General features: G+C 38.1%; 1 protein-coding gene and 1 long non-coding RNA gene across 2 annotated transcripts in view; one reads left to right on the top strand and one right to left on the bottom strand.

Moving 5' to 3' along the window:
- Positions 1–14,962, top strand: part of LOC100746381 (B-cell receptor CD22) — a 319,222-nt gene that overhangs the window by 181,412 nt on the left and 122,848 nt on the right. The window contains exon 6 of the mRNA XM_003489821.3: positions 2,915–3,256. Coding sequence (XP_003489869.1) covers positions 2,915–3,256 — 342 coding nt within the window. The remainder of the gene's footprint in view (positions 1–2,914; positions 3,257–14,962) is intronic.
- On the bottom strand, positions 4,520–10,059 carry LOC117151703. The gene is made up of 6 exons (XR_004461799.1): positions 9,943–10,059; positions 9,568–9,693; positions 8,778–8,911; positions 8,620–8,668; positions 8,214–8,304; positions 4,520–4,742 (listed from the first exon to the last, which is right to left on the bottom strand). It is a non-coding gene; the product is annotated as an uncharacterized LOC117151703 (long non-coding RNA).

Here is a 14,962-nt window from a genome sequence, read left to right as displayed (position 1 = left end):
GGCCGGCAAAAATTAGGAAAAAGGGGAATAAATCACGGAGTATACCGGGCCAATTTCTCACGAGCTAACTATAATTCGTTGCGTTGACGGTGCATCCACGTAGTCGAATATTACCGACAAAACGACTCTGATTAGCGAAACGTAAGCGTTGTACGGAAGATGGGATATCGAGTAGTTATAATGAAATTAAAAAGCGATCGACATTCCAAAAGTTTGGTTAAGAATGGCGAGATGTTGGTTGAAAAGTTGGAGGAAGAAGCGTATGTTCACGGGGGAATATATTATATAACCAGCGTACCAAGGAACCCTCTTTTCCTTCCGAATCCTTTCCTCTCCTCGATTCGCGATCGCATTACACAGATCTGGAACCTTTCCAACGGAGCAAGTTCGTGATTTTTAGACTGAAAATTGAAGCGAAAAGTGTATGCAAAGTGTGTCTGGATTTTTCTCAGATTCCACCGTCCGCTTTCACATCTGACGATACGATCTTCCGGTTATAAGCCAGAGTCGATCCATCTTTTCACTTAGAGAACGCTGAATTAAGGAGGTCGTTTATTCATTCCGAAGGAGGAACCAAAAGGTCCCGTGTATTTCCCGCTTCCGTTCCGGAAACGAAGGAAATCGGACGATCGAGTAAAATTGGACGGCGAAAGAGCGAATCTCACGGTTAAAAGCAAATATATTTTATAAATATGCGTACAATCGATCGAAATTGTACAATCAATTGAATTTGAGATTTCTAAAAATTCGTGATAATTCGATTCGACTTCGATTAAAGAAATCTCCTATATTTGAACTGTACGAATAATTATAGATGACAATATCTTTCCAAATCGATATTAAAATCGTAGGAAGTTTGATCAGATTTCGGTAGAAATCGTTAATAATAATCTCAACGTGACACGATCGAGGTTAATTTTCATTGTGGTCGATTTTATGGTTTTGCAAAATCGTTGGTGAAATAATAGAGACCTCGTTGCCGTTCGCGTTTGTCTGGCGATTTTATATTAATTTTGCCACAGTATTTCAACGGGCATAGAGAACCGGTCCGATCGGATGCATCGCGAGACCGTAGCGTTTTCATGGAAAACGGGAGAATAAAATTTCAAACTACGCGTGCAGATTTATCGAGCGGACAGGCGCACCTTTTTCAGTTCGTCGAATGAAACGCAAAACTTCGATGCTTCCGCCCTCTTCCTCGCCCCTTTCCCGCTTCGTATCTACCATATATTCCCTGGCATCGCGAAAATTCCGATGAAATTGTGGATGGAGGACGCGAATGGGAAGCAGTAGCGGCAAGGATTCTTGCGCTGCCCCTGTCGTAGTTTTTGTTTCGCCCTGGATTCTCTTTTGAAGTGAACGGACCCGTGAATAATGAACCGCTTCTTCAGCCCCGATACATCCTATCGGAAAAATTGGAAAATATCTGACACAAAGTACGGTCGCTAAATGTTCACGTATCTTTTTTCCATTCTCATCTTTCTCTCTTTTCTCTCAAACCCTTTCGTGGAAAATATTTCATGTAATTTCACCCCTGTTTACCGGATGATTCGGTAACTCGATCGAGTCGAAGGACAGATTTTCTGATTATCTCCAACTCACCCCGTTTTATCGAATTTAATGCTTCAAGTTTAATGGCTTTTTCATTCGTATTTATATTCAAATTGAGAGACGAGTTCTCTGCGAATGACCGATTTTACTTCGATACGTTCTGTGAAAAAAATAGCAGTGTCAAAAAACGTTGCAAGGAAACGAGATACAAAGACTATAGATATTACGGTATAATGTACGAAACATTGCGTTGATATTTCCAGCGAACGTGTATTTTATTACGCGAAATCGGGACACGTGTCAGAGATCGCAATTTCGATGCAACGAAAAATCTGCGCGTCTTTTCCTTTCCATGATCCATTTGGTGGAGCGTTCCGTGCGGCAATTTTTGGCAAGATCGAGAGCACGATGCGATTTAATGAACGTGACTGGATCTTATCGGCTGGGAAACGAAACTCTGGAACGGCAGAAATCTTGTTGAAACGCTTGGCACACTCTTCGACTACATAAACACGATCAATTTGGATGGAAAACATGATTCTTATTACTGCTATTCTCTTCTCTCCTCGCCTCCTCCCTCATCCCCGGTCTCAACTCGGATAAATTTACATTTCTTTGTTTCCAGTTTTTGCAACGGCGCATCAGGCGGCTCGAAAAACAGTATTGTTCGATCGAAATCCTCGTTGTGAATAACAATGACGCAGAAAATCATTGGTTACAGCACCTTCGTGATTTTCCGTCGAAAATATCGTAACACCGTGAAATATTCAGTCGTTACGATCTGAATTTTAATTCTACTTCAATGTTTCATTAGCTGTGTAATATATTTGAATGATGGGTCTTCTATCCTGCTTTTATTAAAAAGGAATAAGGTTACGTACGTTCCTGTATTTAAATCTCCGATGAATTTGTTGTTATTAATTTCAATAAACGGAAAATGGACTAGTAATATTCTCGTTCGATGTGCTTTATAATACATCTACGCTAACAATGAGAATGAGATTTCTATCGTATCACATCGCCGAATGTATACTGGAATCAAAATTCAGTTTAGAGAAAAGCTCGTTAAAAGAAAAAACGTAAAGAAAAGCGATGGAAATCAGCCAAGAGTGCTTAGCCGATTCATCGTAGAGTAACTATTACAATTTGTTATTTTAGGAATCTTCATTTATAAGGCTTATCGTTAACCGTATTCGACACAATCCTGGAGTCGAATATCGAAACAAAATTAATCTAAACAAAATTCTCCCTAAATTCTCTCTAAATAAATTCAGCAGTAGTAGCTGAAATATATCCGGCAAGATTTTTCATCGTTACGAGGTCACGAATCGGTGAACTTATCGGGTCGTTGGATTTGTTGCAGAGGCACCCCGTGGGACGTACCTGCTGATAGATGGTCGTCGGTTGGACCCGGGCAACCAGTTCGTCCCTGTAAAGGAGGGTTCCGAATTGACGTTAGAGTGTGCCGCTGAGGGTGGAAATCCACCGCCCGATTTAGCATGGGGGATGACTCTGTCTCAGGCCACTTTAGACGGACCAGAGCAACCGCCGGACAATCTGACCGTGTTGCCCTCCACGTCCGGCAGACGCAGCGGAGCTCACCTTAAGGTCCTGAGGGGACACCATAACGCAACCATCGCCTGCGTCGCCCGTCACGTCACCCTCACCATACCTATGAACGCGAGTATTCTGCTCGACGTCCAATGTGAGTAATGTTTCGACATTTTTTTCTCTTCCTCCTGTTTCTCTCTTTCTTTTTCTTGTTTTGCTTTTTGTTTCGCGTCTCGGCTATTTATTCGAGCGAGGTTAAGGTTAAGGTTCCCCTTGAAAAAGACGAGGGTGAAATTGCGTGAAACGTGCGAACACAGCGAAACATGGCAAAACTTGGCACGAAGGTTGTCGTGTTTAAAGTTGTTCCAACGTTTAGGATATTAATCGAATACTTTTTTGTGGGATTCTATTGGTCTCGTGTCTGGTGTTGAGAGGCCTGTTTTGATAAATGATTTTGTCGTGTGCTGTTAGGTTATTGTAAACTGTTTCGGAATATATCGAAACTTTGACGATAGACTTGCTAGAGATTTTAAATAACTTTTTATAGATAAATTTAGAGAAATATCAACGTAAAAAGTTCAGATACTTAAAGATCTTCCTATTCTTATATACTTGAGCAACGTTGAAATTCGTTTCAGGATACTCTCGTTTGTCTGACAAAAATTGTTTCTTTCTCATTTATATTGTACAATGCCCTGCTATTTTAAATTTATGAATTCACCAGTGTTTTATTGGTCGCCGTGATAAATGAGTTTCCCGTAAAATTTCAACGACAAATGGACGGTTCAAGAAGGACTGTAAGATTTCATCGGCGAGATCGTCAACACGAGCACGATGAACACACTGTGATATCTTGTTTTAAACTGTCTTTATGTAGCCCCGGAGTTATTGTCGCTGTCTCGTCTCGAACTCATCACCTTAGCCTGCCCTGAAACTATCGTATAATTTCGAGCGTTTCACCGTAAGCTGTCTCGTCATTTGCTCGTCTCGTCTGGTCTTCGACCTTTCCACTTTTCTCCAGAAACTCGCAACGCTCGCCACCCGTGACCTGCTCTTTCTACGCCGTAAAACTTAAACTCTCGCAAGTTCGAGGTAGGGAATTTTCTGATGCTTTGTGAAATAATAGAACATCTTTCTTCTTTCGTGAACCATAAAAAGAATCTTTCTCCATCTGGACGCTGTTTCAAGTAATAACATGGAAGAGGAAATCTACAGGTCAATTTGGTGTTTTCAGATGAAACGTCCAGTTTTTTCATGCTCAAATTCAATAACCTCTGGATTGATAAAACGATGTTCTTCAGCAACGTCCTTTCCATTAAATTACTATATCGTTTGATGGCTATACAACGTTTAGAATATGCTTTTGTTACCTGGTTTCCTGACCAGGTTAAGTACAGTCGTGCGTTAGAGAAGATCATCCAGACAATCTGCTACTTTATTATCCGCGTACATTTACCTCTAAATACAATAACTTTCATTTCGTCTATAAAATGCGTTGCACGTCTATTGCAAACAATTTTTGTCTTCTACTTGACTCTTTCTCGGTTTCTTTCGTCTCTTCTAAAAATTCTATGCTAAACCTTTCGTAAAGTATTCGCGCTATGTAATGCACCGTATTCCAACGCGTTACTCCCATTTGTCTGAAAATAAATTAAATTAAAATAACTTGGCAAATATACCGGAGTATATATTATTACACGCTCTATGTTGCTTTATCACCGAAAGATCAATATTGCTATTTAGTACTATACACGGCACAAATCTGAATATCTAAGCAATTTGTATTCCGCTCCTGGTATTGTAGGAAGTTGTACCCTATTTCTGCGACTGCTACAACTTATCAGGATAATACGGACTTAGCACGCTAAACAATTAGAATTTATTAACACTAACACTCAACATTGTTCATTCCAATCTGTCACAAGGACCTATCTACCTTCAAACTAACTTTATCTTCCCTACTGTATACGTATTACGCGTATATTCCCCTATCCAAGCAAAACCTTCCAAATATACGTCACGCTATACATCATGATTCATATACAGAGAAGAGGAAAAAATCAACTTTTACGATGGTATTCACCCACGTCGTTGTTTCAGTCTATCTGGAACGCAGCCCTCGACACAACGAGCAGCCACGCAATTAGGTCACCAATCCCATTCTATACTTTCGCTATCACGGTATAATCCTCGATGTCTCGTCTCGAACGAAACGAATCCTATTTATCCCCTTCCCCGCCGTCTTCCTCTCGTTGTCCAGCACACATCGTCGTTATTAAGGGTGTAACGAGGAGAAAGGGAGGAAAGGATACAGAAGAAGAGATCCGAGGAAAAGTTACGAGCGTATTATTTAGTTGATGCCGCGTTGAAATTGCCAGTGGCCACGGTCGAGATCTAATTTTCGTAGACTTCGTAGCCAGCACAATTCCTGTTGAAATATTAGGTAGAAGAAATCGCGATACGGGGACCTGGCGGCTAAAAAAGCCCCGGCCGGTCGCTGGGTGCGTTTTAAAAATGGGCTTAATTCAAGTCGAGCGGCAAGGAAGTGTTATAATTCTGCGGATCGTTTTTCCCCCTGGCCTGCTCTCTGCTCGATGGGAGAGGGGTGGACAGAAACGTAGCAGCTAACGGGATTTCAGTGGTATTAGAACTGGGACGAGTATCGTTGTCTGAACGACGAGAATGCCACGTGTAGGAAAGCAATAATTTAATTAAGTTACGTTTCTTCGCTATTATTACACGCTGCGATGTTATTTCATTTCTAAGAACTTGGAATTAACATTAGAGAGGGAATGTGTAAGGGGAAATTTCAAGAAAAACAAATTATGCGATTAACTTGAACTATCGTTCGTGATAACTCTGCTGGTCTCGCCACTACTGTGTGGCTAATATTATTAATAATAAAATAATTCAGTTAGTTTATAATACTCGGTGGTAATTGGAAATTAAAGTATCATTGAAGTAAGTAATCATTTGTGGTTGCAACTGAAGAAAGGAAAGTTTTAGTCGATTGAATTGTATCAAGGGATTCTACTATTATAAACAGTGCTAACAGAGTTAATTAGAGTATTAAATTCGACAAAAAGTAACAAACCGAATAATACAGAAAACACAGGATACGTTGAGAGAAATAAGAGAACTTCCGCTGATGCTCCATGCGCGCGCCCTATTTTTCAGATTATTAATTCCACGGCAAATTACTCAAAATTTTCCAACGGGCCTGGAATTTATCGGGTCATAGCCTTGGCCATAGTCGTTTAGTGTTTCAGTAAATTTTCCACTGGCTTCAAAACTCCGTGGGCCACCGTTTATCGCGAACAAATTAGAGTCGTTGATGCAACCAGAGAAGGAAACTAGTTTCTTCGAGACGTCTCGTAAAATCTACCGCACTAGAAAAGAGATTTCGCATCCTATCTCGCCCTGAGGAATGAAGCAACGGGGGATAACAAAGCCGAGCAAGAAGGGAACACCGTTAACCGCGCACGGTAACGTCCAACGTGTACGCTTTATTTTCTCTTGGTCAACTTCTTGCTGTTGCCTTCCTCGAGAAACCGACGAGATCCCTGTTAGTTCGAGTTTCCGAAAGCGGTTATACATCCCTCCGGGGAGCTGACTTGTTGTTACACGTAAAATCACGCGGGTCGTTCAAAGGAATTGAATTTCACACGTCCAATGTCTCGGATATTTCGCGATGACGTGGTCTTTTTTCTGGAATTTTTAAATTAAATTCTCAAACCGGTACACGATAGTACAAACTCGACGAAATTGTTGCAGCAGAATTATGGATGAGATAAAGAATAGATTTATCACGCAATGTATTTTGTTGTTTCGCATCTTGGAAGCTTTACAACACCGTTATCATTTTATCATTACAGTTTACACACATTCCCTTTTTTGAAATTTACATTAAATTTCAAACCATTCGTTTTATAACTTTATGTGAGACGCTGTTTCGTGAGACTTGTATCAATATTTTATACTTTCATCGCCATAAAGATGTAAAATAATTGGTAGTTAAAAAGAAAAAAGGGGAGAAACGTGTCTCGCGAATAATTACATTCATTTTGTTTATTTATACGCTATCTCTAATTATGCACCCATTTAATATCTCTCGCATACATAAATATTGATGTACATACACAAATGTAAGCACTGACTAATATTGTATTTTTAGTTAGTTAATTAGTATATTCTGCCTAACCGTTCATCTAATTTCACATGATCATTAAAAATCTAAGTTCTCATGAGCCCAACCTACGTAAATACCTAAAACGATGGAACGTAAAGGGAAATCTTTTCGAAGCGTCAGTTGATCCAAGGGTGGAAACATATTTCCACAATCTCGGTGCAAGAATATTGGGCGACATTTTATAGACGCAACAATCACGATCATGCTTCAATGCAACGATAATTCGAAAAATAATTATAGTAAGCGCGACCGAGGACTATTGCAACAATAATTCTTAAACTGAATATAAAAATAATTGAACTTTAATATCTTCGTATCAAAATACTCTATCACATTATAATAAAGTTTATATTACGAAAAGAAAATAATTGAATTGTTCGACATATCATCATGAGACCGAAAATGAGACAAAAAATTATCAACTATAATTTACATTATCATTACAATGATTTCAAGTTTCACTACAACCAAGTCGTAGGATATCCCACTTTACTACAAAGCACTTAATTGAAGTTATTTCAATGTTTGTTATTTATACAAGTGCCTATTCACATTTTATTGATGTTTGGCTTTTACAAATATGTATTCATATTGGATGTTCTGCTTTTACATCCACTTATTCAAACTAATTATCAACAATATATCGTTCATATTAATTATAACGTTTAATATTATATTAATATTATTATCATCAACGTCATATTGTTGGTATCAAGAACGCCATATGCAAGGTTTTCCCTGAATTAATATGATATAAAACATAGGAAAAGGAAATATTATTATTCATGGGTATAGTAAACACCCGCGGTCATTATGCTCGTTAAAAGTTTCACCTAATACGACCATTCACCCGTGCCGATTTTAACTTTTCATCCTATGATACGATCGAGTAATCAGAGCAACAAGAATGCATGAAACTCACCGTAAGATGTAGAAAATGTTGTCATCGATGCTACAATATCCCAGAAGAACGATGTATCGTGAAAGTCGTCATCAGCGGAGGCCTCGGAGATCTTTAAAAAATGTGCAATATTGTAATTTATTTTTAAAGACAATGCTCATTATTTAAAAAGTGTAGAATTTCATGAATTTGTTACCGTTATCGTCATTGTACTGTTTGCTACATTGTATTAAATGTAAAATTTGAATAATACATAATACCGAAGATTAAAGTTTGATAATAATAAAAATTGCAATTCTCCGATATAAAATTTTAAAATTTCTAGCTCTCTGAAATATAATATTAACGATATAATATTAAAAAAATTTTATTTTTTAATGGATAATAATTTCATTCAAAATGTAAAAAAGAAAATAAAGACAGTTACATCGTTGGTGCTTTGGAGAGGTTGGATCCTCTTGAGACAAACACTGACTCTAATACCGAGATGAATATTGAAGAAGAGAAATGTGTACGTAAAAGAAGGAAAATAAATTCAAATAAAAAAAGAAAAAAAAAGAAAATAATCGACGAAATAATATTGACTCTAATTTCGCCGTATGACAATCGTAATTAGATTTAATTAGAGCTATTGTACCTTGAAAAACGCTCAAGATCCTACATCCTACACAGCAAACACTGATTTTATCGACCGCATTGCACGCGGTCACAAAAGTTCTCTGAAAAAAAAGAACGAAGTGCGTTAGTAGAGAGAGTAGCAAAAAAGAAAAATATTTTATTTTCCCCTTGTTTCCTAATGAACGTTGGTTTAAAACAATACTGCTATTTTATTTATTAAATTATCAATTAGCTAATATTCATTTCTCATCAGTGAATATTGAAATATTCTGAATGCAATATAACCTATTTGCAATATTATGTAGCTATGTTATAAATGCTTGCTATCAGGTTTCAATAATGTATTTGTAATAATAATTTGTCTTGTTTACTAGATATGTATATACTCGAGAATGCTTACAACTTGCAACAGATTAAAATTTCTGTAATTTCTGAATGTAAACATTCCTAAAGGAACTGATAATGATACATAAAAGAAACCTACCTGAGACTAACCTACAATCGAAACGTATTTCATCACGAAAATACAAATTAAGTGATAAGGTTATTACAGAGAGATCGCTATCGAAGTACAATAAAATGTAAAAGCTACTTGAATTCCTTGTTCAAGTGTTACAAAGTCTACGTTCATTTTGACATTGTCAATAAACCATAGAATTATTTATAACATAGCTGCATTACGTATTAATTCTGTATTACGCGTTATTTGTCAATCGTATGTTAAATGCGTAGTTTATAGTTCAATAAAAGTACATACATCAGCCTTTGTTACAGCAAATCAAATCTGTCAATCAGATTATCTGCATTCAATTCTCATCGAATGGATCATTAATCACCTTGACGTTCTATTCTTTCGAAATCATTTCTGTGGTCTAACAACGATCTGTACAAAAGAAAACCAAAGATTTAAAATAAATGTAAAGTAAACGTACAAACCGATACCAATTATATCAAAATACAGCAATAACGTCTCATATTGTGTCTTAGAATCTCGTAATGTCGTAAATAAACGACGTAAGTAAAAATAGCGTAGACAAAGAACGAGAAAGAACGGGAAAGAATTAAAACTACTTGACTCTTTTATATAACGTACAATAAATTATTCTATAAATGTATATAAATATAAACAAACCTAATAATGATGTATAATCAGCAAGAAAATAACTACGCAGTCGAGTGACGCCGTGTAACGCAGACGAAACTTTGTTGACATATCTTAACGCTACGATTTTCGACCGGGAAATGGCGATTGAAGTCGCACTCTAACCTACTCGATTTCTAATTGGCTGGCGCCGTTTAACGTGCTACGATTATTCTTCCAATCACAGGAGCGCGCGAAATTGAAACATAGTCGCCGTAGAAATTTTCTCTTTCAATGAATTATGAGACTCTTGGATTGTATTATTCTTTAGAAATTTTTAGAGATTTCACCTTTTCCTTGATGAAAGGCGTATATACATATACAAACAAACGGTTTCCTGGAAAATTCAACTTTCAGCAAATATCGTAACAATGAACATTTTTCATACCATGATTTTTAACCAAGTATGCACAATACTGTACCTGGAAAATTTGCGTATATCGACTTAATTTGAACAAATGATACCATTTAGCGTATAGAAAAAACAATAAGACATTGTTTGGTTAAATTATATTTGAAATAAAATGATATCTTTGTTTGGAAATTTCAGTTATACTTTATAAATGTTTATATTCTTTTATTATTCCCGCGTTGATAGTAACAATAATTATTTCTATATTAGATATCTACGTATATCTTTACATAACGATACAACGAAAGATGTATTTACTTTACCACTTTCAACGATGAATTATAAAATTATTAATAAAATTAATAAAATATAATTGCCAAATTTATTATTCTAAATCATAAAGATCGTAGTAAAACGTAATTACTTGAGACTACAGGACACGAAATAACCCATAAGATGAAAAGTCCGTGCTGATATTGTCTTCGATGCAATTAATTTTTATTTTCATCGTGTACTCGTTATCGTTTAATCTACGGTGGAGTTATTACCAAGTAGTATCAATTTTTCTACATTTTGCAGCCGTTTTCTTTCTGCTCCATTAATCGTGGCACGATTTTCTCCCGCAAATTATACGCTTACCGCGAACTATTCCGTCATTTCTGGTTCCCGTGAAGTTTCCTTTTTCTCGGAATCTTCTGGCCGCAACGAGAACCCATTGTGTCTCGACGTCACTTCGTCCCCTTAATTCTTCCGCGCTTGTTCTCCAGTGGGTGGAAAGGAAACCGGTGGTCAGTTACGAGTTCGTGAAACGGAAACTCGACCGTGGTCGTTCGATTCTTCACGGGACCAGAAAGGAAAAAAATATGGGAACAGAAAAAGGGATCGTTAATATCGAAATCAGTCATGAGGAACGGGGGTCGTTCCAGTTTCTTTATTCCTTCTTAAATTTATATCTTTTTCGGAACGTCTAAAGATATCAAAGTAATTTCCATAATAGTTCGATATTCTCGCAGACTATAACATTGGAACAAAAATATCGTTTCGTGGGTGAGGACCAGGTTACAAGACGTACCGTTCCGACGTTTACTCGGTCGAATTCGATCGTCGTAAAGTTCGTACGAGCTCGAGGAAAGACACACACCGACTGTACAGAAAGAGAACAATTATCAGTTCGATGTTGGATGACTCTAAAAGTTTCGATTTGAGAATTACGGCCAGCAAGACGGAAAGTTTCGCGAGGATCCGTTACGAACGACATTCGAGCAGAATCCTCTGGTATCCACCGAAGAATTGTTCGAGCAACTTCAATCAGTCTGTTCTTGCAGTTCGACGCTCTTTGAAAAACACTGGAGAAGTTTCTAAATACGGAAAATAAGGACTACAGGAAACTCCTCGGCGGTTCATCTTCAACGTGAAATAAACGCGTGTTCGGTTCCTCGTTTTCTGCACTAAAAATCAACCAATATTTCATCCAAATATCGTTGGCAAACTTTTTAAGAGATCCGCAACTATGTCAGATCTCTGCAACTATGTTCTTCGCTGGAATAGAAACAACGATTTCTTAAATATTTATATTACATGATAAAGAAATTCGGAATACCGGTGGGTAAACCTAGAAGATACCGAAAAGAACGATAGGTGTACGATCCGAGGTAGTTTGAAGCTTAATTGAAATTTAAGGAATTCGCAGAAAGTCGATGGGTTAGTAAATTACATTTTCCCTAATGGAGATTGTTCAGCGCGGGTCTACGTCATTTACCTAGCCGAAATACGGGGAATTCACCACCATTAAGCTACTTCACCTTCTCTTCTCGAAGGCTACTCTTGAAAACGATCGTGAAGTACAACGCAGCCCTCGTCAAACATAATAATATCTATAAAGGAAGATCGCGAAATACAGCGCAACCCTTGTGAAATTTAACAGAATCGATCACGGAATATCATGGCAAGAGTATCGAATTATCCTCTTCTATTGTACAAGACTCGTCTAATAAAAGAGGATGCTTGCTAAATTCTTCTATCATATCAAAAATCAAAAGAATGCAATCTGAAATAGTTGTAACGATTTGGTAACGATAGAATAGCGTGCTAGTAAACGAGAAAATAGCGAAAAGGAAGAAAGAATGAAAAGGAGATTATTCGTTGAGGAATTTCTCTACAACTTATTTCTTTCCTTATGCCGTTTCCAAACATTCTACATTGTTTTATTACTACGCTACCCTATATTTCACGCTGTTTCAAATACAACGAATCGATCTTCTTTTATTTCCCTCGATACGATACGCTGCACGATTCAACATTTCAATATTCAACGCCCCATAAAATCACTCGTAATCCAAATATAAAAGAAAAACAAGAGGAGAAAATAAGAAACGACGATTCTCAGATAAGTTTCGTTTCCTCGAGTGTGACACATACGGTCGCGTTGCATGCTTTACCGGGGCGAATTGTTTCCGGGCAATTGGGAGCGGAAAAAATTCGGGAGCACGGCAGTAGATATTTTCCGAGCTGGAGGAAACGCTTGCAGCGTCAAAGATGATGCGGGCGCGTGCAGCGAAGCCGAAGCGCCGTGAAGATGCATATTTTCTAGGCGAACAGCTCTGTGCACACCTTCGAGATTCCGGAAGGAGATGCGGGTGTTTCTCGAGCGATTTCTTCCGATAGCAAAGCACCGTTCCTACGGGTGGACCTGTCCTTTTCTCCGCGTTTTTCCGCGAATTTATATTCGCATGGTACCTGCGTTTCCGGATGTCGCTCTAGGAGACGTAGGGAAGAAGAGGAAGAGGAGATTAAAGGGGGCAACGGAAATGCCGTTGCAACGCCCGTCGACATCCGACCGGGCGAATTTTCCAACAGAACGGACGCCGAAGACGTTTTAGAAGACATTCGATGCCTTTACGACGCACCTCGAAACACGTAACGTGACCCATTTTGCCCATTGTGCATGTATTTACATGCCACACGCTCTCGTAAACACCTTGCCTCGTTCACTGCTCGTATCATCCGATTCTCACTCTTGCACCGACCGATCTCGTCTTTCGTTTGTCACCAGATACTCGTTGGACGATGTCAGCGATTAATTAGACGTTTGTGGAATTTTAGCTCATCAGTTTCGTTGACTCTGTTTGTGCGTTAAGATGATTACATTATAATGGTCCCTACAATTATCTACGAGTCGTTGTTTCTCTCTCGACGTTTAAACGAAATGAATTATTTGAAGGGAATCTCAAGAAAACGCGTGGAAGAAGTATTACGTCGTCCGAAAAGTTTCTTTCGTTTTATAAGGAAACAACATTTTCCGTTTTATATTATCGTATCGAATTATGTATGATAGATTTTGTTCTATCGAAATAAAGATCACAACGTTCGACAGATCAGGTTTCACGTTTCTACAAAGATGCATCGTTGTAAAAGACGTGTCTGTAAAAGAAAGACTCTTTCCGGACGATCTAATAAATTTCGAAGGGACGAATGTCGCGTACTCAATCGTCGGCAACAAAGATTATTTGTAAAATAATTCCTATGGGAAAAGACAATTCGAATCGTCGAATATGCGAGTTAATGGGAACTGAATTTTTGAAATCTTGGATATAAAACCCCGGAGGAAGATTTTACGACGCAGTATTTGTCTGTTTGAAAATAGCGCAAGTTCAACGAACCATGAAACAGATAATGAAAGGTTCGTGTTAAAAACCAACATCTCGCGAATTGGTAATATCTCGCAGCTCTACACTGACAGCTATCATTTGTTTCAAAAGCGACCGAACCCTTTCATGTTCCGTTGAAAAGCGAATCTCGCGCTGTTTCTCTTGCTGATGGAATTAAAAGAAGTCATTAGGATCGAATGGAAGTAAAAACTGTTTACCGAGGGAAGATCGTGCCTAAGTGAAATTTCGTGTCAAGCGAAACGAGTCCGACTGGTAACAAAGGGACAGGTGCAAAGAAGGATAGAGAAAAAAAAAGTTGCCGGTTTTATTGTTCCCCTTTTGTCTGGTCGCTCGTTTAGCAGCGATTCCTCAAAGGGATGAATGGAAGTATTGTGCTTCGCGATCCCGTCACCCATCGACTGGCTTTGTGTAAATTGGTATCGAGATATTCCTTTTGGTAGCAGATAATAACATTCTTAGTTATCTATGCCGCTCGAAATGTCGGCATACTAATTGCCACTTGTGGTGTTCCTTTGTACGTTACCGCAACGAAATACACGGAATAAATCCCTTTTCAAATAAATTCCATGGCTTGTCTGTATTAAACGTTTATTAAAGGAATGAAAAAGGGATCGATAGCGTTGGGGGCGAAGAAATCAACTGTTTCTCTTCGAGTTTCCTTCTTCGCTCGAGAAGCGACGTCTCGAGATTCACGCAGGCTGCTTTGCTTAATTCGAGGACTTTCAATTTTTTACATCCGCGGTTTCATACTTTCTTTCGTTTAATTAGCTACCGATGTTGCGTCGAGTCTTCCGAAAGTAGATTTTTTAAAATATTTACTTTTTTCTTAGAGAGAAAAAGAGAAAAAGAGGACAAAGGAAAATGTCTGTTCGAAGTAGATACTACCGTACTTGCGATATGGTGCGTTACACTTCAAATAGAAGAAAATCCTGCTGAAACGTAAGCTGATACTCGAAAGGAGAAGAAAAAGGTTACGTTCGCGACGAGAACT

Source organism: Bombus impatiens, unplaced genomic scaffold (genome assembly GCF_000188095.3).
Source record: "Bombus impatiens unplaced genomic scaffold, BIMP_2.2 scf_0377, whole genome shotgun sequence".
NCBI lineage: Eukaryota > Metazoa > Arthropoda > Insecta > Hymenoptera > Apidae > Bombus > Bombus impatiens.
This window is presented reverse-complemented; position numbering and strand designations above follow the sequence as displayed.